Source organism: Ruditapes philippinarum, unplaced genomic scaffold (assembly GCF_026571515.1).
Source record: "Ruditapes philippinarum isolate M1 unplaced genomic scaffold, ASM2657151v2 ctg2271_1_1_1_1, whole genome shotgun sequence".
Taxonomy (NCBI): Eukaryota; Metazoa; Mollusca; class Bivalvia; order Venerida; family Veneridae; genus Ruditapes; species Ruditapes philippinarum.
In genome coordinates, this window is record NW_026861888.1 from 19776 (window position 1) to 47333 (window position 27558).

Genomic DNA, 27558 nt, shown 5'->3' on the forward strand with positions numbered 1-27558 from the left:
AAAAAAGAGAAAATAAAACATTAATATAAGTGTTGTATGTACAGGATATAGTTCCTTTTAACAGTATTAGAAGATATTTCTGAAGATATTTAGAAAGACACACGCGAAGGTCGTGATGACAGCAAAGGTGGACATGGTTTCAATTGACGCTCCGTTACACAGGTTTGACGTACAGACGCACACGCTGACACCGTCTTTTTCCTCGCACTCGTCCTTCTTTATGCTCGGCAGGCAGTTTCTAATTACATCTGAAAAACGTTAATGAAATTTCATGTAATTTGATATTGACTATTCAACAATGTATTTGTCATTTACAGTAGAAATTTTATGAGTCGAACTTCGATTAGTCGATTTTCTCGATGTGTCGAAGTAAAATGGAAGACCAGATTCCCCCCTTTATATTCCTTATACAAACCTTTATATGAGTCAAAATTGTAATTGTTAAAGCTGTATCCGAATAAAACATATTTAGGCTCAGTGACAACGATCTTTAAGCAAGAACACGTTGAAAGTTCGTAATCGGCGCTGGTGTAAAAATAACTAATATAACAGTCACAGCTTTTAGTTTATACAGAATATATTTTAGTTCGATTGTGTTGGAAGCCAGAAGCTGATTGGTACACTATCGAATCATTGGAACCAACCAGTACTTAGCAATGAGCGGTGGTTTTGGTGTCCGTATCACGGCAGTAAGCCACATTGAATTTACCATAGCACAGTTTAGCCTCCGCATCGTTGCTGGGTAGACTGTCAAGCAGTTTACCAGTACTAGTTGCCTTCACTTTTCGCAAGGAGCTGATTACTTCTGTACATGCAAGAGCAGGCAGAAGTACATTGCGAATGCCCATAGAACGGATTTCATGATCATCACAACGAAAGTGACCTTCGCCGTCCGGGAATCGAACCCGGGTCGCCCGATTCACGGTCCAACGTTATCGAGTTGCTGTATTTCTGCTCATGCGCAGTCAGGGACCACAAATGTACTACTATTTACAATATGTACTACTATACAAATCAAACTTACTCCCATCTGTTTTAGTCTTCATGCACGAACCAGTGCAAGTGTCCTTAGAAACATTGTCAGCCTTGAATTCATCATTACAACCAATGCAGTTGTAGCATTCCAGGGCCGAAACATGGTAGACTGAAAACCAAATAAATAGTGAAAAAATTGGTTTATACAGCATTCTTTTTTTTAGGTTCGATTATGAAGGAAGGTATAAGTATTTTGACTTCCATACAAAATGCTAATTCACTGTAATTATACTTATTGCCAAAGAACAAAAGCAGCCAAAGTTCACATGTGCAAATGGAAAATGAATATTTTATGAAAACAGTGTAACAAGATATGTAAAAAGCTTCTTTTTTGAGAAATTGAAATGATATCATTTTTTAGGCATAATGGGCCTTTAATGGTTAACTGGTAAACAAGCTTTTGTTGGATTCAATATAATGGTTAAATGTATTATCAAATTTTGTTGAATTTAGCCTACAAACGTTAATGTTAAATGTTATTTACATGCCCATGTTTCTTAGAAATTATAAAAAAAGGTTTATGACAAAATACAAGTATAAAAGAACTTCCATGATAAAGTTTATTGAACTACTATGTATCAATTGAAAGAACAAACATGTTTTATTTAATCTGGCAAAATATATAAAAGAATCATTAAATTACAGAAGTACTATTGTTAATTCTGTCTGAGAAATTTGATTAATGAATGTACATGTATATGTCTGTATTAAAGAACATATCAATTCCATTTCACTTTTTTATGTAACGTGTAGATTTTTTTTCTGATGATATGTCTGTTATGTAAACATATATATTTGATTAAATTTAAAACAGTTTATCCTAAACACTGTCATATCAATTTTTGTTGATTTGAAATAACGTTATAGAACAATTATTCTAACACGACCCGCATTTTCCCTATTGAACATAGAAGAACAAAAAGTGTGTGTAATTATGCAACAGATGCACAGTTTGACGGTCTATATTTAGACATGTGACGTAATCATTATACACGTGACGTAACCACTAAAAATCCGACGCGCTGAAAATAAGTTCGGAAATAAATCAGGCGCAATTTTGCTTAACTATCAAGTACCTTAACGTTTATTTGTTAATGTCGTGTTAGAATCGAAATAATATATCCAAATCAGTGATTTTATCGCTTGATAACATCACTGTTTGTCGTTCGGATGCGCATCATATATCACTCGGGCTACGCCCTCGTGATATAATTCCTCGCATCCGAACTCCAAACAGTGATATTATTGGGCAATAAAATCACAGTTTGGGATATATTATTTCTTAAATAACGTCATTAAAATGTAACGTGGCATTGTCTTTCTACACTTGAACGTTTAAATGTAAATGTGTTATGCCAGTTGGTTTTACGTAATTATAAATCATGCAAATTTAATATTTCATTCATGTCACGTCTTATTCTCATCCAAATTAAGACTCATTCTTTATAAATGTGTCTATTGTTGTTTTAATTGCGTTCTTACTGTTTTGTGTTTTCGTTCAACGCTTGCCTGAACACAACATGTATTATACTCAACATCACTAATTTCGCCTAATGGCATATTTTCATGTGACTAGTGTTAGAAATGGTCAAACCTGACATATTTTAGTCATACACATGAACAACAAAAGTTTATGTGAAAAATAGTTTACATCTGTAGATTTTAACGTGCAAACAGTCACAATAGTCCATTAAAATATGTGCATTTATCTAAATCAAACAGCATTTATTTAATGTTTTTGTGTGTAGAAAAAGAAATTGAGTACAAAGTTAAGATAGTGTTAATATTTAAATTTGAGCAATATAACACTAATTTTTTTACTGAAACATGAAAAAAAAACAAAAAAAAAAAAAACAAGATTTATACTACATGTTTTTTTCAAAATGGCCGACCTATGATCTAATGATCTATGAACTCCACTGAGGTCAAATAGCTTAAAAACATAAAATTTTCTTTCATCAATCCACTGGTCAACTTAAAACGTGTGGCAAAATATTTTTTGGCTTAAAGGAACTCCACTGAGGTCCAAAAGCCTAACAACACAACATTTGCATCTCTAGCATAGATCAGCTTAGGCACTTTAACCATTTTTGTTTGTTTGTTTGTTTATCTTTACGGTATTACGATTGTCAACCTTTTTATTCAAATTAGACATGTTCAGTGAGAATTTCATAGATTTCAATAAATTTCTGTGACTAAAATATATTACTCAAGAATGAGCATTTTATATTTTTAGATTATTAAGATTGTCAACTTTTTTATTCAAATTAGACATATTCATTAAAAATTTCGTTAATTTCTGTGACTAAAATATTTTACTCAAGAATGAGCATTTTATATTTTTAGATTATTAAGATTGTCAACTTTTTTATTCAAATTATACCTTTTAATTAAAAATTTCGTTAATTTCTGTGACTAAAATATTTTACTCAAGAATGAGCATTTTAAATTTTTAGATTATTAAGATTGTCAACTTTTTTATTCAAATTAGACATATTTATTAAAAATTTCGTTAATTTCTGTGACTAAAATATTTTAGTCAAGAATGAGCATTTTATATTTTTAGATTATTAAGATTGTCAACCTGTTTATTCAAATTAGACATATTCAGTGGGAATATCATAGATTTCAATAAATTTCTGTGACTGAAGAATGAGCATTTTAAATCTTTAAATTATTAGGATTGTTAAAAGTATTCTATAGAAATAATAATACATCTTACCAGCAATAGAAAATAAACATAGTCCTAATAACACTTTCATTTTGTCTTTCTTGGGGGGATAAATTCGTTTACCGTGTTAACTCGACAAAATCTTTGTCCTAGCTGTTAATAACTAGCTGTACGTCACTATGAATAATGTGAATGTTAATGAAGTCTAAAATCTTCCGTTGAATATATACGATTCGACTACGACACGGTGACTATGGGGCATGTTTAAGATTATAGGTCTATTCAGATAGTATGTTCTTCAAACGCATGCATTTAAATTGTTACAGGCGGGATAAAATTTAACAACAACCTTGAGGGTTTTTTTACAGATGGCACTATGTATGGGTAAGAGTTCGTATTAAGACGACCGTAGGGAGTCTTATCGAACTCTTACCCATATAACTGCAAATCGGCTCTTATAACTCGATATCAGATAAAAATATAGAAAGTGTCACCTCTTTAATTAAGCATAACATTATTTTTCCCCAGCAGTCACGTACAAACAAGGATGGGGTCCAATTACTTAATCTGGCATGTAAAACAATGAGTTTTCAACAATACCTAGGATTGTTAATGCAATTCATTTCTGTCATATGAAACAAAATACTGTTTTGCTTACTTTTTCTAGAAAATATAAAACAGTCAGCAATTAATAATTGACATTTTTCTTAGAGTTAAAAGGATATCAAAAAGTTACTGTGTTCTCATTTGTCTCTGCGAGTTGAGCTCCACGTGCATTATCTATGTAATAAATTTGAATGTATCCTCACATTGCTACAGTGTTATCAGCCTTTTTAGAAACACCTGACCTGGCTAATTAAAATATGCCAATCACAATTTTCACTATCAGCACTGGTTTCTTCATGAGAAAGCGGCTACACTAATTACTGCCAAGTAAGAGCCGATTTGCAGTTATTTATGTTAATTTGCGAAATGTCATTCTATTGTGAAATATATTTTTTCCGTCCAAAACATCTTGAGGTTTGACATTTGACATTACTTAATGTTAATGTTGAGAAATGTTATTTTATTGTGAAAGATGTTTTTTTCACCCCAAAACATTTCGTATTTCGTATTAATGTCACAGGTGTAGAAATTTACATATTTCATCATCACATCAAAAGGCGATACATGTAATTGGCCAACTTATCGAGATTTCGTGTCGTGTTATCGACCTGAATGTTGAAGACACGATAAATTAGCCAATCATTGTGTCTTCGCCTTTCGCCCTTTGGGAATGATTTTTTTTACTTTGAAAGTTTTATTATGCGCTAAATTTATAGTTCTACTGAAGGTGGATTGAATCTCAACACAATGTTCCGTTTTATATTTTAATGTTAATCTTTCTTAGTGGAATACCACAAATAATATATAACATATACATTTAAGTCAGAACATAAGTTATAACACCCAAAAATTACAAAGTACAACATTCTCTTAACATTAACTTAAAATATTTGACTTACCTAAAATACAAAAAGATGTCCTTTTTCCTCAATTTATTTTCAAACTATTTTTTAAACTATTTCAATCCAGAGTCATACAATCTATGGCTCTTCAGAGGAAAGGACTTTAGAACAACAACTTCCATAACAATAATAGACCAATCAATTTTACTGTACATCATGTGACCCTTAATTCCCTTAGGTAATTTTAACCAATCAATTTTAATTTCGTGTAACGAAATTTGGAATCACCCAATGAAACAATGTTTACTTGTTAATAAAAGTATTAACTGAAACCCTGTAAGTTCAAGACAAATCAGCTTATGGTTACTGATAGTGTTAAAATTTCTTTTGTAACATTTACTATCGAAAGGTCTGAAATAGGATTAATTATCTTGTTAAAGCGATTACCGTAGATTGGTTAACTTAGATCTTCCTATCTGTATTTGTTCTTATGCCTTCTGTTATAACATATTACCGACATTAAAGTGTACCTTAAGAAATAAAAGCAAAATAAAAATTAAAATAAAATTGAATAATAAAAAATAAAATCAAAAATTTTAATGCATAATACCACCTCCTCCTCTAAATTTTCTTTATTCCTATAAAGAGTACAGGAGTAATATATCCAAACTGTATTAATTTAAATACATCAAGCATTCTATGTATTTAAGTAAGTAAATGCATTAAGCATTAGATCAGTATTTTTCTACATAAAGTACAAAACAAAAGCATATATTTACAACAATAACCAAATAAATGCATTTTTTTTAACTGTCATTAAATACCATTTATATTCTCATGCATATTGCATATAAGTATCTCAACAGTTTTTGTTTGTTTTTTTGTTTGTGTTTTTTTTTTATAAAAAGAAAACATATACATATGTACAAAAATCAATACACCATGCAAAACATAAAAATATATGACATCAATTTGATTTATTTCTTTTCATCTTGTCAAAGTTTGTCTTAATTGTAAGATAATTCATGAAAATACAAATTAATATTCACATATATATACTAAAACAATATATACAATTTATTTGTCTGAGGTGGTGCTATCTATACTAACTATTATAAAGCAATGGGTATAAACATGTATTACCAAGTTTGTAAAGGTATTACTAAGTTTGTAAAGGCATGAACAATTTGTCATGTTGAATAAAGAAATAGGCACAATAAGTAGTAGACATAATATGTCTTAATTTTCTTGACACAAAATAATTTACCCTGTAATTTGATTCTATCTGTAATGGTTGATTTGTTAGCTTATTCTTTATTTCAAAATCACCCAGTCAAATGTAACAATTGGAGTCCACATACCTCTGATTGTTATTTGGTCAATGTTTTTTTTAGGTGCCTTTATTTGCCAGTAGGTAGGACATAAAGTTAGAGTTTTAAGTGGTACTTGTACAGAATGTTTTCCATTTAGTGATTTCAACCACTATTTTAGTACTGTTCCTTGACACTTTACATGTATTTATCATTACAAAAACAAGAAGAATTATGATTATGACATTAAGGGATATGATCCAGTGCTCATTTTCTTAAATTTAGTTTCTCCCAAAAATACATGTCATTTGTTGTAGCTTGTTGAGAAGTTACATAAAACTAATGATGGAACAGTTGAAGCTTTAACCTGTTTGGTACAAGTGATTTGTAATGTAGATACAATAATTAATACTTTTCTAAGCTTACATGCTGTTACTATGAAAGCAATCAGAGAAAATGCTGCAAACAGATGCTGTGACATATAAAATAATGTCATTGGTTGAAATAATATTATCATCCCAAAGCAATGTTTCCTGACAGTAAGGAATCTGTGAGAGATTGATAAATAAGTGAGTTTTCTTTTGCTGATTGTGCCATTTTTTTGTAAGTTAAGATGAGCTTTTGCTGTCATCTGCTAAAATTTTATTCATAGTGTGATTTGTAAATTTCAAATTTTGGAACATTTATAGCCATTGGATTTTCAAATAATAAATTACTATCTATATCTTTCAAAGAACTATCATTAAAAAATTGTTGTAGCAATGCAAGATTTACAGGATGTAATTTTGCTGAAGTATTTTCATAGCAGTCTGTCAATCTTGCAGGGAAAAAATGTATGACTTGTAGAAAACTGAACAATCACATGGCACATTCATGGTACAAAACTTGCAACCTTTAACCATTTTCTTTCCAGTTTTACAATCATATTCAAGGACATCAACATTATAAACTAATATAGAATCTTTAGATAGCAGAACAACATCATTAGAAAATATGATTCAGCAAAAATCTAAAAATTGCAATTTTCTTTGATTAAAAATTTTGTCATTTTTTAAACAAGGAGAATTCACAAGATTTCTTAATAGCAGGCATTAGAATTTTATTAAAAATCACACTGCACAATTTTATTAAACTTGCATTTTTGAAGCTCCAGATTTCCAAAAAGTTGTGTAATATTGTAGATCATAAGTAATAGCAATATGATCAGGTAAATCTAGTATTTGTGTTGCATGATTTGAAGTATCATTTACTGGAACTGGAAATGAAGTTATCTTATATAACATTAATGGCTTTAAAATTGGTGAAATGGGAAATTTTACAGAAACATATAGAGTAGAACCTTTTTCTAGCATTAAAATGTCCTAGCATAATGGTAGAATAAGTGCTGGTCTGTATATACTAAGTGGAATCCTATGAACTTTTTGTCAAGAATGTTCTGAATATCATTCAGTGTGCTTGACATTGTTTTTCAAAGGTAATTAAGTGAGGAGATACCTTACCATCAATTAAAGCATAAATACCATTCCTAAAAGTTCATTGAAAAGTGTTTCAAGCTGTCTAGATTTTGTAATTTGCTTAGAAATGAATGCACTCATTGTTGTAAATGATTTCTTCTAAATTATCAAATGATTCAAACAATTGAGTTTGAATATGTTCAATAGCCAAATGATTTTCTTCCAATCCTTTAACAATATTATTCATTCTTCATCAGTAGCTTTCATGTTAAGAACTAAGATCATCTTCATGTTGTTCTACAGACTTAATCAGATTGCTTGATATTTTATTTAATGAATTGATATGTCTAGCTAGCATCTCTACATCTTTTACTGTAGCTGTGCCAAATATTGATCTTGAGAGACTTCCAATAAAAGGTAAAATGGCACGCTTACTTCTACTTTTAATTGAAATTTTCTTTTCAGGCAACAATTTATTAATGGTAGCAATTGTACCATTTATCATAACTTCCGTACTCTGTCGGATTTGATTAATTTACTAAATCACAAAACTTTTTGTTTCTTTTACAACCAAAAATACTGAACAAATTAACTGTTTTTGGTAATATAATTTCAAATGTATGAATCCATGACTCTTCTGCCAACTGCAAGTTATCCACTGGTTCAAATACAACCCCATAATTCAAACGTTGCAAGTCAGAGACCTTCTTTCCAGACACCGATGGACTACATAGTATCATGCTCAAGGTCAGCATCAGGACAATAGAAGCAACTAGAATACAAGGAAATGAAAAGAATCACCAAAGGGACAAACAAAGTGATCAGTTTTATCTGCCTAACCTTTGAACTAAATATTTGAAGTAAAAAGAGAAAAAGACCATTCATTCAATGCACACATTCAGTCATCACATATACAGTCATATTCAGTTCAAAAGATAGTGATCCTAACCTTCCTGCACTAATTTTTGCCATCTTATAATACGGACCTGAACTATATTCAAGAAAAAGAATTTAAATACCATGTGCCAAGTACACAAGTCAACAACCTGAAGAACTTGAAAATACTATAAGTGTCTAAGAACATAACAAACTCAATAGGGTTTGAACCTAAGTACATGTATTACTTATGTATTGAAATATCTGTACTGTCTTTTTCTTTTCTTTCCACTTTTAGTGTATCGAACCATAGAAATAAACGTTTCAGTTCTTCACTAACATTTTCATCTGTTTGCCAAGTAGGCTTATACTTTTTGTTGCTCCATTCAATAAGGTATTCTTTCATACCATTTCTTATTCTTAGTTTCAAAATTCTATTTGCTTTGTACCATACCCCATCATTATTGTTTGAAGTAGTTGGTGTAGGAGATTTTTCCCTTGAAACATTTAATTGTTTATTTTGGTCACTTACCTGATTTCTTGGGGTTTGTGTTTGGTCATCTTGATTATTTTCAATGTCATTGTTATTTGTTACATTACCTTGGTCCGAGTTATTTAACTGATCATTATGGTCAGTCGAACTGGATTGTTCATCAATTATTTGCTCATCATCACTTTGAAACCTAAAGTTATCTGGATCATTGTACCTTTTTAAGTCTTTTGCATTTACTGGTGCTCTATGAAGTTGATGTGTATTACTTTCTGCAATTTTGTATGTATCTGGAGATACTTTTTGTCTTATGTAATAAGGACCTTTCCATTTATACTCTAGTTTAGATGTAAGACCTGGAGTATGTTGTTAATTTTCAATAATACTTGCTCTAAACGTCTGAAATCAGAGGTTGAGCTTTTAAATCATGCCTTACCTTAGATTCTTGCTGAGTTGTTTTCAGTGTTTTGTTTTGCAATATTATGTATTACCTTTAGTCTTTGCAACAAAGATTGTATATGTTGTTTTAGCTTCCGTTCCTAATGTTTTCTCTTAGGTATTAGATTCACATCCATAGGGAGTCTCATTTCAACCTCCAAACATCATTTTATAGGGGCTAAACCCTGAAGTTTTCAATGTTTGGTGATGACCTAAGGGCTTGCAATACTATTGGTAAAAACATGTTTCCAGTTCTTTTGATCTTTATCAATATACATACGTAATGTCCTGGATAATTGTGGCATTTTGCCTTTCACAACATCCATTTGTCTTTGGATTGTAACTAGCTGTGCCGGTGTCTTGTGACATTGTAAATTTCACATACTGCATTTATGAGTTTGGAGAGGAAATTTTGTCCTCTATCTGTAACAATAGACACTGGTGCCCCATAACGACAAAATATTTCATTATGCAACACCCTTGCTATTTCTGCAGCGGATTGGTTAGTTAATGCAAATGCCTCTACCCACCTTGAGAAACTGTCTACACAGACAGGTATATATTCAAATCCATCTGTTGTTTTGTGAAGTGGCCCTATGATATCTAGGTGCATTCTTTCAAATACATTTACTACAGGTAAAGGATTAAGAGGAGTACTTACCTGATGTGTAGTATGTTTTGCTCTTTGACATATGTCACATGATTTCACAAAATCTAGTATTTGCTGGTACATATGTGGCCCAATAATATTATTTTTGAATTTCAGTAAAAGTTCTTTTTGACTCCAAAGTGACCATTGTGATCATGATATTCTTGCATGACCTTCACCCTAAGTTTCTTTGGAAGTGCAGTTTGTATTATGAACTTATCTTCTGTAGGTTTTTTCTTACCTCTATTTTGATACTTGTGTATGAGAACATCATCCACAATTTCATAAAACTCTTTGTCATACATTGTTTTTCTCATCAGCTTTTCATCTTTAGGTAATTCACCTTCACTCAAATATTTGTAAATATTAACAAAATCTGGGTAGTTTTTCTGCATCAATATCAACTTACCGGTGTCATCTGGTGATTCATCTTTTGTCTCTGTGCCAGTTTGTATCCTTCTAGCACTGAAGAGGATCCAGTATATTCGAATGTTGTTTTCTAAATATTTACTGTCCGAAATATATGTATGTTTTAAAACTGTTCTTACCTCCTTTTCAGTATGCCTGTAGGTACGGACATCTACTCCTGATGGTTCATCAGTGACAGAACTGTCTTTTTCTGCATCATTTGATATAGTAACTAGTGAAATTTGTTGTTTATCAGATGTATCAGGAACAAGTCTAGATAAAGCATCTGCATTATTCAACTCACCTTTTCTGTAGTGTACTGTGTACTTAAAACCTTGTAAAAATAATGCCCATCTAGCTATTCTACCATTCTGAGAAGTTGTTATAGAGTTTAATACTTTTAGTGCTTGATGATCTGTTATGATTGTAAATGGAATGTCTGTTGACAAATAAGCACTAAATGCCTTTACACCAGACACTATTGCTAAACATTCAATTTCTGATACTGTGTAATTTTTCTCAGCAGCCTGCAAAGCACGACCACTATATTCAATGACCCGTTTCCTTACCATTTCTATCTAGTTGTCCTAAAATATAACCAAGACCGGACCGAGATGCGTCACAAGTTAATATAAATGGTTTGTTCATATCTGGAAATGCAAAAATTGGTGCTGAGCACAAAGCATTTTTCAATGTATCAAGAGATTTTTGACAATCATCAGTCCATTCAAATTTAGAATTTTTCTGTAACAATTGAAACAATGGAGCACAAATCTTACTGTAACCTTTAATAATTTTTTATAGTAATTTGTCAGACCTAATAAGCTTTTTACCCCTTTTTTGATTTGTTGGAGCACATAAATTTTTGAACCTTTTCAATTTTTCTGGGATCTGCTTGTATTCCCTCTTTACTTATTACATGCCCTAAGTAATGCAATTTTTTCTGTGCAAAATAACATTTACCTGGAGACAGTTTCAGACCAGCTTGTCTTAATCGACTAAACACTTCATTTAAATGACTGAGATGTTCTTTGAATGTGGCTGAGAAAATGATAACATCATCTACATAACAGAGAACAAATTTCCATGAGATACCACTAAGAACTTTCATTAAAAGCGACTGAAAAGTAGCTGGAGCCCCTGATAATCCAAATGGCATTTTTCTAAAAGAAAATATTCCTTCTGCACAAATGAATGAAGCTTTCTCCCTACTGTCTTGCTCTAAAGGTGCTTGCCAAAATGCTTTACCAAGGTCAAGAGATGGAAAAAAACTGGGAATTTGATTCCCCAATTGCATCAAAGATATCTGACAGGCGTGGTAAGGGATATGCCTGAGGTTTGCTTATCTTATTTAATTTCCTATAGTCAACTGCAAACCTATACTCATCAGAACCTGCTTTTTTAACAAGTACAACGTGAATGCCAATTTGAAGAACTTGCGACATTAAAGTGTACCTTAAGAAATAAAAGCAAAATAAAAATTAAAATAAAATTGAATAATAAAAAATAAAATCAAAAATTTTAATGCATAATACCACCTCCTCCTCTAAATTTTCTTTATTCCTATAAAGAGTACAGGAGTAATATATCCAAACTGTATTAATTTAAATACAAAAATTTTAATGCATAATAGTTTGAAGAGAAGCATACTCTGGCACACGGAACTGATCTGGAAACAGGTTTGTTGCAACATTTTTTTCCCGTGAATCGGTCTAATGTTTCACTATCGCTCACTTTCTTACGAGTTTGTATTCACTGAGCTGCGAAGGGAGCATAGTTTGTACATAGCTTTCTACAATTGAAAAATGGGGAATATTTTGTTTTCTTTTAAATATAGATGCTCCCTGTAAATGCTCTTTTGTTGATATACTACGATACAGATTGTCAATTATGAAAGATAAAACAGTATCAAAAATATATCCTTGGTGATATTGGCTTGTTTTCAGTGGGATGCTTATAATTAATGATAGTAGAGCGACTTATTAAAGGACTCCACTGACGGGGTTGTTGACATGATGAGACTGGAAGTATTTTTGCGAGATTTATCCTTAATTTAATGTAGGTCTATAATCACCATGTTTAAATGTTGAATTCTGCTTAAGCCGGTGCAAGGGGGCGTGGACGGTAGATTGCACTTGACAGTACCGTCCATGAACAGGCTCAATCAAACCGAGCCCTGCAACATTTTCAATTTTGCCGTGTTGAGCATTCTTTAGGGATTCTTATTTTCTCTATTTTGTCCACTAATTTGATGCAGGTCTATACCAATAACTCGAGTGCAAAAGTTCCCATCAATTTCTCACGATACTTTTCATTCAAATTTGGCAAGAAATAACTCAAAAATACTTTTGTCTGAATGTAGTTTACTATCATCTATTGCATTATTTTCATTTTTAGTGCCCCAGTTGCCATATGCCAGAACTTCCAATTTTATGTTCTTAGGCCTTTTGATTTCACAAGTGTTCCTTTAAATACAACCCGCAGTCAGCAAGTCACATGCCTGAACACGATAATTTTTCCCCTTTTTCCCGGTCATTGACTTTAGTCGTATATGGTCTATAATGTAGTTTGACAGCATCTTTAAAGTCAGCTAATCATTGTCCCGATGACAATAACCTGAAGATTTCCTTCTTAAGATTTCCTTCTTTCTGGGCAACGTTTCTAGGTATGGATTTGGCGGTTTTATAATGGATATATATAACTGATAGTCATAATACTTCATCTGACATCTGAAAGATAGCAGTTTCAGACACCAACAGTTTGTCACAGACACAGAAGAATAACTCTACCGGAATTTTGTTTATCGATTGTGTGCCCGGGAAACAAACTGTCACAGAAATGTTTTGTTATCTAACACGCTCTGCTTAACGGAAAATAAATTAATAATCACCTAATAAGAGTTATTAAACCTTCAGTCTTGGACAGAATAAACAACAACACTAAAGTAGGATAATGGCCTCCGCATTGTTTCAATATCGCTACAAATAATAACTGTTATTTCTGTAAGTTTAATGAATCCATGGTTTATGGTCTCTGGAGATGCAATCTTGAAAGCTCACAACCTGCGGAATAAACTATTATTTTGATTATTTACAAGTAGATTCAAACAAAACAAACACTTTTTCGCTAACAACCAATCAATGGATGCGAAATATGGCTTAAAGTGTATAAAGCTATATATCTGATACAAAAATATTGTTTGGATTTTAAAAAAGAATACTGCCAAAATGCTTGTATGAAATAAAAATGGCAATAAATCATACATTATTCATGTGTGTTAAATAACAGAGACATTCTATGGTACAACATTCTCGGGAATCAACCATATAACCATATAATAATCAAACCAATATAATTTTACTGTTGATAAATTTTATAAAAATATTTCACATGATATAGCTTTATACCCTTAAATAAAAGCATTGCTTCAGGGTGAGCGGCTGGGATGCGATGGGTTCAATATAATGCGAAGTCCTCGAGTGGCGATTCTACCCGTCTTTCAATTGACGTATCCATACCATGACCGGCGAGCACGAAATATTCGTGCTAACTATGTTATACTTCACTTAACCGGGCAACTATAACTCTTAACCTGCAATAAATACATATGTATCTCCACTTTTGTTTTGTAAAAATATAACTTTTCAGATAAGTAAAAAAACTACGAAAGGTAATGATTTTTAAAAATGAAATAGAAATTGTCTTGAAACTCCTAAATTTGTTTTCTATTCCTTATTAGACAGGCCGTGAGAATTTTTTTATTTGTAATCTTTTCATTGATTTATCATTTTACACATGTAAATTTGCTTTCGAATTAGGATTAAGATAATTTAATTTTTAAGTCAGTATGTAATTGCCAGGAGATCATTGCATTCATAGTCAACAGCTAAACCAACCTGACTACAAGCACAAGCAAATATACATGAAACGATACATCTTCATATCTTCCATTTTGTTTCTATTTTTTTTATTCATTGGGACAATCTCCACATCTAAATCCAGGTTAACTTAAGGTACGGAAACCCGAGATACGGATATTCCGATCCGAACCGGAAACATATGTCAGATATTTTTTCTTGCATAGTTTGCCATATTATTTCATATTTAAAATGGTTTTACCTAAATAAGATATTTATTCATGGAAATTAAAGTCATTTCAAAAATAACTATTTTCTTGCAGAAGCGTATGAATTCACAACTTTAATAACAACGGCGAAATAACGTCATCCTAAGCCATAGTTCCCTTCTAAAATGACGTCATTTTAAAGCTGTTCATTCATAAAATGCGCTAAAATGACATTGTTGTATGACACGCGACTGATCTGGCACCCCCATAGCAGATGAAATTTCCCGTATCGGTAAAACTCACGGAAAGGCCAGTCTGCTATGCAAGAAAACATGTTGTCACACAAAATCTGCGCTTGATGAAGTCTGAAAACCTTTATTTATCGCTAAGATAACGTCGCGTATATTGTGTTTAGAAAAGAAAAACAGAAAAAAACTCTTGCCTCAATCTAAATATCTGTCGGGTTCAGATCGGAATATCCGTCCCGAGCGGACCCCGCCCATTGGGCGGTAACGAGGCTGATATGTCGATATAGAGGGATCGGTGGGACACCGTTGATAAGTTGAGATCGGAGAGGAACATTTGAATCATGTCCGGGAAGAAGTGGGCGGTCATTCTCCCTCTGTAGTCCATTAGGTATTCGGACGATTTCCGAAGGGTACTCGCCCGGTCACCCGGTGAAAACCCTAAGCATCTTCTTTCTGGACACCGGTCGATATTCTAAAGGTAACCGACAGACTACCGTACGATAAATGTCCAATTGCCTTCCGTTATCTGGCCTGTTTGCAACAATTGTACTGTGACGGTAAAGTATACGTGCAATATCCGGTCGGCTATAGAACGGTATTCGTATGGCATGCTATCCCATTTTCCGGCCGTTATTCACACCCCGTCTTTTGCTGGCATTTTCCTTGCCTTCTTCCCATCTGACTTCTCCCCAACCCCTTCTTTGCTTTCTGTTTTAAATGGTATATTACACTCTGAAATCAAAGTTTTCCTTAAAAGATTGTAAATGAAACTTGAAAACTTTAAGAAACATCTGACTTGTGTGAAAACTGAGAGAATATGTGTGTGTAATTGAGTTTCTTAATACTCGCCATCGGTTGCCCGTATAGGCGTGTCCTCCAGATTTAACCGTTTTAGATTTCGGAGGACAGCGCAAGATCACGCCCGTTTAACTCACAACGAGTGAAAAATGTCCATCGGTAAAAATGTTGTGAGCAACTTCCGTTCCTCGTTGTGAGCACCCATCTTTGACGTGTGACACGATCAACAAGGTGAGTTTTTCATAATTTTTGAAGATTACAGACATTTATGTAAAAATATCGAAATGCAGTTAGCTAGCGATGTGTTTTCCGAGTATGCACATGTAAAGATATTGCCTGTTGGTGGACAATTTGATGGAAATACCGTGCGACGCAGTCACTCGGGGTAGCTGGAAAACTGGAGACAACTTCTCTTTGGACCTAATTTAACATTGAAAACGTCGATTCTGGTGACGTTTTGTGCATTCTAACATAAAACAGATGCCCACAAGTCTTCAGCGTAAATTATTATCTGAAAGTCTTCATAGAAACGAAGATATACCCTTTTTTGCTTTAATCCTCGTTGTGAGCACCATAACCTCGTTGTGAGCAAGACAAGCGCAGTGCGTGTATGGTTTTAATATGTAATTCAGATGGTGAAAATATAATTTTCAATCTACCACAGCAATTAAAACGTTTTTGCACAGCAGCATTTCTTTGCAAGACGTTGTGCATACCCCAAAGGGAGGCATATTTGTTTTGAACTGTTCGTCTGTCAGTCCGTCAATCTGTCCGAAAACTTTATTATTGGCCATAACTTCCTTATAAGTAAACGGATTTGATTCATATTTGAACACAACATCCCTTAGCACCTTCCTACGGACCTGTATTTTTTACCTTGACCCCTGAATGGCCTTTACCTTGAAGGTCAAATTGTCCAAAAACATTTAAGATTGGCCATAATGTCCTGGCATAATGTTTAGGCACAACACATCTTTGGACAAGGCCTTTCAACTATCCTATATTCTTTTGACCTTGACCCCTGAATGACCTTCACCTTGAAGGTCAAATTGTCCAAAAACTTAAAAATTGGTCATAACTTCCTTATTAGTATACGGATTCTACTCATATTTTGAAACAACACCCCTTTAGGCAAGACCTTCAAACTGATCTGTATTTTTTTTACCTTGTACCGTGAATGACCTTCTAGAACATCCAAAAACTTTAACATTGGTCATAACTTCTTTATAAGTAAGTGGAATTAATTCATATTTGGACACAATGCCCCTTTGGACAAGACCTTCCAACTGACCTATATTTATTTCACCTTGACCTTGAATTACCTTCACATTGAAGATCTAATTGTCCAAAAACAAATAATCTATCTGGTCCATAAATCAAAGGACAAAGCACCACTTCAGGGGCATTGTCAACTTACCGTGATAGTTCTTGTTTTACATAACTTGGTCAGTCTTCAGCTCAGGATAAACACATGTATGTGTGTATCACACAGATTGTGAAATTGTTGAAATATTCATAAACACCCCGTGATGTTCACTCGTGCCACACTAGAGTATACGAAATAAAATACCTGATTTACCTCCACTGATTAGTTATGACTTGTGAATATGAAGAATAATTTTCAAAAAAAGAAAAAGAAGAACTATTGCAAAGAAAAACTATTGTACAAAAACGTTTTGATTGCTTTTGGTAGATTGAAAATTGTATTCTTGCCATTTGAATTACATATTAAAACCAGACAAGCACTGCGCTTGTATTGCTCACAACGAGGTTATGGTGCTCACAACGAGGATTAAAGCAAAAAGGGTATATCTTCGTTTCTACGAAGACTTTCAGATAATAATTTACGCTGAAGACTTGTGGGCATCTGTGTTAGGTTAGAATGCACAAAACGTCACCAGAATCGACGTTTTCAATGTTAAATTAGGTCCAAAGAGAAGTTGTCTCCAGTTTTCCAGCTACCCCGAGTGACTGCGACGCACGGTATTTCCATCAAATTGTCCACCAACAGGCAATATCTTTACATGTGCATACTCGGAAAACACATCGCTAGCTAACTGCATTCCGATAATTTTACATAAATGTCTGTAATCTTCAAAAACTATGAAAAACTCACCTTGATTATCGTGTCACTCGTCATAGATGGGTGCTCACAACGAGGAACGGAAGTTGCTCACAACATTTTTACCGATGGACATTTTTCACTCGGTGTGAGTTAAACGGGCGTGAAGATACAGATAGCAAGATGCCGCAATTTCAGAAAAATATGAAAACAAGATAAATAAGGAAGGCGGCGTTCAATGAACTCAACCACGACACTATCCAGCAACACAAGATGACAACCGTCAAGGAGCCAAACAGTAACCAAACAATCTTCTTCTTCTTTACCTATCCAAGTGTTTAAGCACTCATACATGGACTTCGCTTTAAAGTCTCGTTCAAAAGATTCACAGTAATTTCAGTTGGTCACCCCGGGAATCGAACCCACAATGTCCAGATTACAAGTCTACCGATTTAACCGATTCAGCTCTGCACAGTGGCTAATGAGAGAATGATGGTGGTATTTACTTACGGACACCTTAGGACCATTCGTGCAACGTACTTTGTCCATCCGGGCCCTGGTAAGTAACCTGTCGAGACGCCTTCTGTCACCGCTCATATACCGCTCTTATACCGCTCGGAAACTGGGAGAATATTTGGCACCTAGGAGGTGAAAATTTTAACCGGTATGTAACCGATAACAAAAGGTGTCCGGCCGGGTATCGAAGGGTATTTTACCGTGTCTGCTACGGTGAGCCGGCGATGCCGGAAGAAAATAACTCTTCACTAAAATTCTCCGATTAGCTGTACGGTGCCCCACCAGTTACTTGACACCGGAGGGTTACCGACCGGAGACCTTTAAAAATTGGCAATTTCAGCCCGTTCAGACATCGGTACCCCATCGCAAACCTAATCGGAGTGTAATGTGACGCAGGCTTATAAATGCAAGAATAATAATGTCTTTAACGGAACAGCTGTTTACTTATTTATGAAGTAGGCCACATGTTGTTGATGGCGGCGGATCCACTGCTTATTTATATATCTCTGTACAAGTCGGTACCATATTGTATTGTAATAGAATGGATGATGATAAAGAGCTCCTGTAATGACGCAAAATTCCATTCTTTCAGTCTGTAACTTCATTGCTGGATAATAAACTAATAAATATAATATTTCTGAATGATAATGTATCAAACATACGAGTAAATAGAAGAATAACACAACTTACAATAAAACTGCCATTATTTTTCAATAAATAAAACGCATAGCCGATTTCGAAACGTGACTGTTAAATTGCTCACACAATTTCTCCATAAGACCTATACGTAAATAATTTATACGATTGTAAACTAAGAATACAATACATGTAATTAATATAATAACAATTATCATTTTAAAATCCTTAGAGTTGACTGCACAGTCCGTAGCTACTGAAGAACATAGTGGACACTGTCCACAGTCAATCGATTGTCATTTTTCAACGTCTCGACGATTGACGTCACCAACGTCCTTTCTGCCTGTCCCTTTCTTGTTTTCCATTTCTATATTGCACTTTCTTTATTGTTTATATGCTAATAAAAAGCTATGATGTGGCGTCCAGGGGCTTTTCCCGTGATAGTCATTACCTTATTCTGCATTTTAAACAGTTTCTTGGCTTACTTTTGATAAAATTTTCTTATTGATCGATTTTCGAGATGTTCCGACGCGTTTTAACGCGAGTATTTCTTTAACAAGTGACGTTTTAATTGTGATTTCAAATATGAATATGGCTTTTAAATGAAGTTATTTTTCTGACAATGTCAAAAATATGCCTCATGACGTTTTAGCGTATTTTAAAATCTAAATGAGCGATATTGAAAAATATACGCATCATAAAGCGCCTAATGTAAGCGCAAAGGGCTAGCTACGTTTTGGATCGATTTTGGCCCGAAATTTTGAGCCCGGTGTGCGTTACCAAGGTTTTCAAATATGCTGTTACGGACAAGCTATTTGCGTTATCAGATTCGGTATAACATTGGATTACAGGTATTGTTTTCCAATTAAGTGTGATATATAACAATAAGTGATCATAATAGGTTGAAAATTCTTCAATTGGCCATCCCAGTCCGGTTTATTTTTGATCACCCCTCGTATAACACACTGACAATACAGTAACGTTGTACGGCAAACGTTGGGACTCAGTCATACGTTAACGTCATACTTTGAATGAAAATGACGTCGCAGTTCAGTGCTTGTTTAAATGAAAATTCTTATTAGCACTTAAGGGAGGCAATGTGAATATGCACAATGCCTTTTAGAAACGAAAATTATAACATTTAATGGAAAAGTATATAGATTAACCAATACTCAGTGTATACTTTTACAAATGTTTTAATAATTATAATAATTATATGAGTACAGTAAATGAATCATTATTGCAAAAGTAAGGGGTGACGTTAGATTTTTTAAGAAGAAAAAAAAAACAGCTATCAAGTCGTTTGGTATACAGGATATAGTTCCTATTAACAATATTAGAAGATATTTTTGAAGGTATTTAGAAAGACGCATGCGAAGGTCGTGATGACAGCAAAGGTGGACATGGTTTCAATTGACGCTCCGTTACACAGGTTTGACGTACAGACGCATACACTGACACCGTCTTTTTCCTCGCATTCGTCCTTCTTTATTACTGGTAGACAGCTTCTAGTGACTTCTGTAAAACGTTAATGACAGTTAATTAAATTTCATTCTGACTATAGTAAAAATATGTGTCATCTTTAGCTTTATCCGTAAAAAATAGTAACATGAATTATATATGTTAGCTTTAATGATAATGATATTGAATCAAGTAAAGGGTGACATTTCACACAAAGGGTTTCTATAAAAACTCCTTAGATAACGGTCAACATATTTTAATTGAGACAGAATTTATTTTAGTTGGATTGTTTTGAGTCTTTTATCTTAATTAAACACAGTCAAATCCATCCCTGGAATTAACAAGTACTAAGCACTAAGTATTAGGTTTCTTGCCCAAGGAAATATCGGCTTGCCCCCTTTTGGGCTTGAACCCCTGCAGCCAGCCATCTTTAGATTACTAGTACAACGCGTTACCCACTCAACAACAAAAGATCCGTTTAGAAATGAATGTTTTTGGCAAATTTAAGGATATTTAGCCTTATCAAATGTGCGCAAAAGTTTTGACACGTCAGTGCAGAAACTCCTCATTCATATACCGTTTAATGTGATAACATCCGATAAAAGTCCAGTTAGCAATAAGTATCACAAATTGACTTTCAATGTTTTCTCTGATCCCCTTTCAAAATGTAATTTTATTAAGTTGCGTCCATTGTTTTCTTGTTTTTACTTGGGTGCCATATGCCGCTTTCTTGGAATGACACTGACGTGTCACATTTAAGGTTCCGTGATAATCGCCATATAAAAAATTGTACCAGTTCATGTTTATTGTTGACTTCTGCTTAAACCTGTGCCAGGGGCGTTGACGGTAGTTTGCACTTACCAGTGCCGTTTATGAAACAGGCTCAATCAAACTGAGCCTGCAACATTTTTAATTTTGCCGTGTTGGGTTTTCCTCAGGGATTCTTATTTCTCTCTATTACTATGTGCAAATCAAACTTACTCCCGTCTTTTTTAGTCTTCGTGCACGAACCAGTGCAAGTAATCTTGGAAACACCAGCAGCCTTGAATTCATCATTGCATCCTGTTGCGCAGAGATAGCATTCCATGCCAGAAACAATGTATGCTGAAAACCAAACAGATATTGGGAACATTATTAACGTTATGTTAAATATCTTGTAACACATTTTTAATGGTTTTATATCATAAATATGATGCTCAAATTAAGATTTATCATTTTTGTAAGCTCCAAAAAACATTATTTATAAAGATTTTACCGAATTTAACAGTTCATGTAAATAAAGGGAGGTAATAAAAAAATTATTTTCTATAAAGTCTAATTCAAAATTTTCAATAAGAAATGAATGCATATATTTTAATGAGTACATATAATATGCACAAATATTTTTTGCAGGACATATTTTACATATTATTCTTCGATGTTGTTTTATACGCATAATTTATAATTTTATACATGTATATAATTTCACTTAAGTGTCGTATACAACCTAAAAGGGGCCTCCGTGGTCGAGTGGTTAAGGTCGCTGACTTGAGATCACAGGTCCCTCACCGCTGAAGGTTCGATCCTCACTCGGGTCGAAATCTTTCATGTTAGGAAGCCATCCAGCTGGCTTACGGAAGGTCGGTGGTTCTACCCAGGTTCCCGCTCGTGCCTGAAATAATGACCGGAGGGGCACCTGGGGTCTTCCTCCACCAATAAAAGCTGGAAAAATCGACGAAAAAATCTCGGCGGGACGCTCTAGGATGGCCCGACTTGAGTGTACGGTCGCCCATATGGGCTTTCCGGCGGCGACCTTAAATAAACGCATAAAAAATAAACAACCTAACCCGCCCGCATAGCTTAATCGGTTAGAGCGCGAGACTTGTAATCTCGACATTATGGGTTCGATTCCCAACCTGGCCAACTAAAATTACTATAAATCAGTCTTTCGGATGAGACTTTAAATCGAGGTCCCGTGTATGGGTGCTTAACCGCTTGGCATGGTAAAGAACCAGGAGAAGCTTCTGGAATTGGGGCTGCGATCTTTCTGTATCTGTAATTGCATTAATCTCCCAAAAAAATTACTAATACTCTTCTGGATGACTCGCCAATATGGGCAACCGGTGGCGAGTATAAATAAACGCACACACACACACACACACACACACACACACACGCACGCACGCACGCACGCACGCACGCACGCACTAGTTACGTAACCAGTTAATTTGTTCAATAAAGAAAAGATCATAACGGGAAAAAAATGCATGTTAGTGCCTACAACTGCCATCTTTTTATTATTTTACCAGCTTAATATTAAGAGGTTAATTGTTACGTAACTAGTTAACCTCTTAATTAACTAGTTAGTAATCAGATTATCTGGTGGCAGAAATATGCCACCACAGGGTTAATAATGGATATCAAGGAAAATACTCTAAAACTATAATATTATTTAAGTTTAACATTTTACTGTTAAAATCACAAAAATGATATGATGATATTGAATGTTTTATAGGACTACATTGTAAATGCTATTAATTGATAATTTTTGGAATTACTGTAATGCAAAAGATGTATACGCGGATTTGTATTGAAGTGTTAGATTTAATTTTTGAGCCTAGAGGAGGTTTGATATTTTATAAGAATTATTGAAAGAGAGACACTCCAATGAAATGAAAACAGTTTTCATTTTGCCCGAGAAAAAATATTTAATTTTTTAGGAAGTACATATTTGAGTTTAATAAAGTGTAATTTATGGTTTTGAAGCATGTTAGATGCGCATAACGTAAAGAAACAAGTGCTAAATTGGAAACGAAATAAAAATTAACTAGTATCATTAACTTTCTGTAAAACCTATAAAAGTACACTAAAAACTAAATTAAAAAAGATTATCCCCAAAGAAAAAACAACACAGAATAAAAACCCCTTCTCACAGAAAAATGTTATACTTGCCGGTTCACAGCATTGGTGGGAAAGCGGGCCGGAATTTAGGCGGTTGACGTTCTTTGGGTAACATAAAAACATTAATTGACTAAACGCTTATTGAAGTTAAATACTAATGAGAGTTGTTAACCAAGAAGCAACGTTACTTTTACAAACACATGTTTGTTTGCCGTGCAAAATTTCAAAATTAATGTTTATGAAGAACTTATAATAATGCTAGTGCTCTTTTTAGCAATAGCCAGTAAGAATATTACTTCCCGTAGATGAAAGCGTTACGATACTTGGTCTTTTCAAAGCGTAAAAGTTATTTGTCCTTTTCATGACCAGAAAGGGCTTTGTTGGAAGTTACTGAGACGTGACGATATTAAACTTCACATTTTCTAGTCTATTTTTCCATGTTAAATATAAGTAGATAAAGCCTTTAGTTGTTAACCATAGGTCAAGCCCTTTTTTCATGACTACTCTATTTTGCCCATGTTAAATGTAGGTCATGCCATTTTCCTTAATATTTTACACTTGTTTGTCAATGGGGCCATGTAGTACATTACGAATCCTTTTTTTCTCTACAATTATCATGGCATGCATTGGGACCTTTCTGTTGAAAATGTGTCAGAGTTAAATCGTATACATATACATGCTCAGTGCGATAACTGGAGTGCAGGTATCAGTTATCCGCACTCAAGACTATGCCCATCTGTTGGTTCATTTTTGCTAGGGTTTACATATTGTAAAAGGCAGAGAAAGGGAAAACGACAGAAACATAACATTCAGATGCTCGTTCATTTGTTTTTTTGTCTTTGTTATTAGACTATGATACACAAGAGAAAGACTATGATACACAAGAGAAAGAACATGAAAACAATCGGCAATCTAAGTTATACCCGGGGGCTCGCTCCCTCGCCCGCTCGTACAAATCAGATAGCCTCGTGTTTCGGTGCTCTTTCTATTACACAGAACTCTTTTTTCACGTGTATACAATAATTGTGCAAATTTCTACTTCATTGATGTTTACATGTTCTACTTCTGTGAAGACTCATGACGTAATCAGGTTATGACAATTTTGCTAAATTAGCTATACTGATACTTTTATCGATAAAATGGTGATTATTTTCAGATATATTAAAACAAGCAAACATTCTGCCACGTGATCTCATAAAGTATTTTTGTCTGTATTATTCACTGTATGCTCACATGCTTGTTATAATGGCTTAATAAAGTTGTTGTTATTAGAAGTTTAAAGCATCAAGAATGTACGGATTGTGCCATTCTAACATAAGGAAGTTTTATTCTTTTGAGTTCAGAGGTTAACAAACTAAGAAGCTGCAGTTATTTGTTTAAAATATGTTTAGACCCCGTGGAAAATCAAATTTTCGTCTCCGTCGAAAATCAAACAGTGACATTTTCAATACATTTGGCCCTAATGAAGTTAAATTGTTGTTTATCATGAAGGTGGAGATCTCGTATGTTCAGTAAAGGAAGTGTTGCACTTGTGAGATAAAACCATATGAGATAAAATATTCAGGGACCACTATTTTGTTATCATTGACGTGTTGTATTATCCGGTTAGTAAGAATGCATGTCAGTGACAATGCAGATCATCTTGAAAGGTCTCCATTTAACTATGTGTTTCCGGTTGCGTTATAGATAAGTACAAACAAATTGAAGTCGATAATTTATCAAATCAATAATATAACTTACATTGGTTTGTCTGTCCGCCGATTTGTTAATTTTCTCCGTTCGTTGGGACAAGTATCCAATGCTTTATTATTGTGTTTGTGGTGCTATTAGTTCTTTCTATTTCGCTTTTTCTACTTGAGTGGTTCGCGTATTTATATTACAATAAATATTTTTGTAAGGTGGTTCTAATAGTCCTGACTTGAATACTGTATGATCACCTTGAAAATATGTGGCCTTCATTTTAAAGTGGTCTTTTGACAACTTATCTGTGGTATGCAGGAATTCTGGCCACACCAAATTCCATTTTATTTAGTTTCGAAACTTTTACTCGGGGACCGACTATATGCCGCTTTTTATTCGTTAATCAAAGGTTTAAGGATAATCGCCGTACAAACACATCTGCGGATGTTTCTTAATTCACAATTTCGCTGTTTTGAATTCTACTCAATCCGGTTCTGGTGGGTGCACTTTTAAGTACTGTCCATTAGAGCAGACTCAATCAAACTGAACCTGCAACTCGTTCATAACATAGTAACCGCATTAACTGTTTTATAAAGACAATAGCCATATTCAGATCAAATGTAATGCCCATAATCCAAAATGTTCGTATGTCGGTTCGTGCGTGTCTTTCCATTCTTTGTTCTCATTCACACATTCACTCACGAAGAAATAAATCAGAATACGGAAAAAATAGACATGGCTTTCTGTTGCTATTTTTATCAATTTATAAATGTATGTTCTCTAGGACAGGAATATGGACCAATACCCTATTTAAAGAATGATTTGATAATTATCTAGTCTAGAATTTTATGAATAGTAAAAACAATATTACATTTTTATCTTACAGTTTCAGACGTTGCATACATAATAAGAGATAAAAAAAAATGAAAAAGGAAAAGTGATGTCCATAAATTTGATATAAATTTTTCGACGCTGAAAGTGAAATCGAGGCTACAATGGTTACGATTCACTTTACTTAAATTAAAAAGAGTATAAATTAATAAGAGTTGATCCATCCAATAAGAGCGTTTAATAAAAAAAGATTTTCGATGCGTCGCAAATTACAAACGAATCTATTTAAATGATTTTTTAAGCAATAAAATACTTGTTATTTCTGGATGTTTTACTAAAACATATCATTATATTGTTTATTGTTGTTTTTTAATTATTATTTATTTTTGAAAAAATCTGATAAAAATTTGCAAAATTATAACATTATACCATTTCTTCACTTTATTTTGTTGGCGTTCTTATCATGTACCAGATATTTTTATATTTCTATGTCTTTAAAGCTTACTTCTTGGTGCCCAGTTACAGTTTCTTTTTTTTTAAAAAATACTCATTGACCTATTATCTAAGCAATTCGATGCTTTTGTTGCTTTTTTTTTTGGAAGTTACTAGAAGTACTGATATGGAATTTTGTATTGAAGCCAAAATTTTGATTTGATTATATTTTGGTACATTTTTGAAAAAAAATGATCTTTCATTTAACTGTACTTTCCTCCTGTGATGAACATCTAACATCCTCTAAAAACCGTATTATTTTAACGTTATAAACTCCTATGTGCAATGTCTAAAGGAACAAAAAATGATGTTTTTTTAGGAATTATTATTGAGACAACCTGAGCTATCATCGATCATACAATAAAATGTTCAAATGCAGCATTATTAATTTACCAGGACATAAAATAATATTATACATTACCAGTTAGTGAAAACAAACAAAATCCTAATACCACATTCATTTTTTTTTCAAGGAATTTTGTTTATCGTGTAAACTCGACTAATATTAATCCAAACTTTGAACACTGTGCAAGTTCAGGAAGTTTTAAATGACCTGCTTAGTATATATATATGTATGACTCGACTCAGTCACGATGATCAAAACATTTCGTATTTTGCGTTAACAATTACCTAATATATCATTATTATGTCCTAATAAACTTTATACACTAAAGTGCAGTATGCCTGAATATTGAAAACCGACTACTCAAACACGATTTAAGGTTACATTGTCTTTAAATCTTAACTATTCATTTCCTATTAAAGTGATTTGCTATAACATATCTGTGTCGAGCAGGGTCAATTAAACATTATATTTTGCAAAAGAGAACATTCAATTGTCTACTTTTAATTTAAAACAATTGAAATTGGTTAGCTTCTGGTCCCGGATAAAATATTCTACCTTGTAGAAGGTCCAGCTAGTGCCAAATCTAAAGTCTGTAATTGAGCTCCTGCAATTAATGATCTAGACATCCAATCATTTGGGAAGATGTATATGGGCGGTAAATTTACACCAGTTGCATAGGCGACAGATAACAAACTGTCCAAAGTTCCACGTTCATCACAAGTTTTTTTTGTTGCTAGCAAATTCGAATTATCTTTAATGTCAA

At 33.5% G+C, this 27558-nt stretch overlaps 1 protein-coding gene across 3 annotated transcripts; it reads right to left on the bottom strand.

The window, feature by feature from the left end:
• On the bottom strand, nucleotides 1-27035 carry LOC132717272 (uncharacterized). 3 transcript variants are annotated; one of them, XM_060700708.1, is made up of 3 exons: nucleotides 26871-27024; nucleotides 1025-1144; nucleotides 1-248 (listed from the first exon to the last, which is right to left on the bottom strand). In XM_060700708.1, the coding sequence occupies exons 1-3, from the start codon at nucleotides 26908-26910 to the stop codon at nucleotides 67-69; spliced, it is 342 nt and encodes a 113-aa protein (XP_060556691.1). In that variant the 5' UTR covers nucleotides 26911-27024; the 3' UTR covers nucleotides 1-66. The 3 variants fall into 3 exon arrangements, with proteins under 3 accessions (XP_060556691.1, XP_060556690.1, XP_060556689.1); XM_060700707.1 differs by lacking the exon at nucleotides 26871-27024 and adding an exon at nucleotides 3758-3928; XM_060700706.1 differs by lacking the exons at nucleotides 1-248; nucleotides 1025-1144 and adding exons at nucleotides 20398-20623; nucleotides 21548-21670 and having other exon boundaries at nucleotides 26871-27035.
• Nucleotides 27036-27558: the final 523 nt, after the last annotated feature.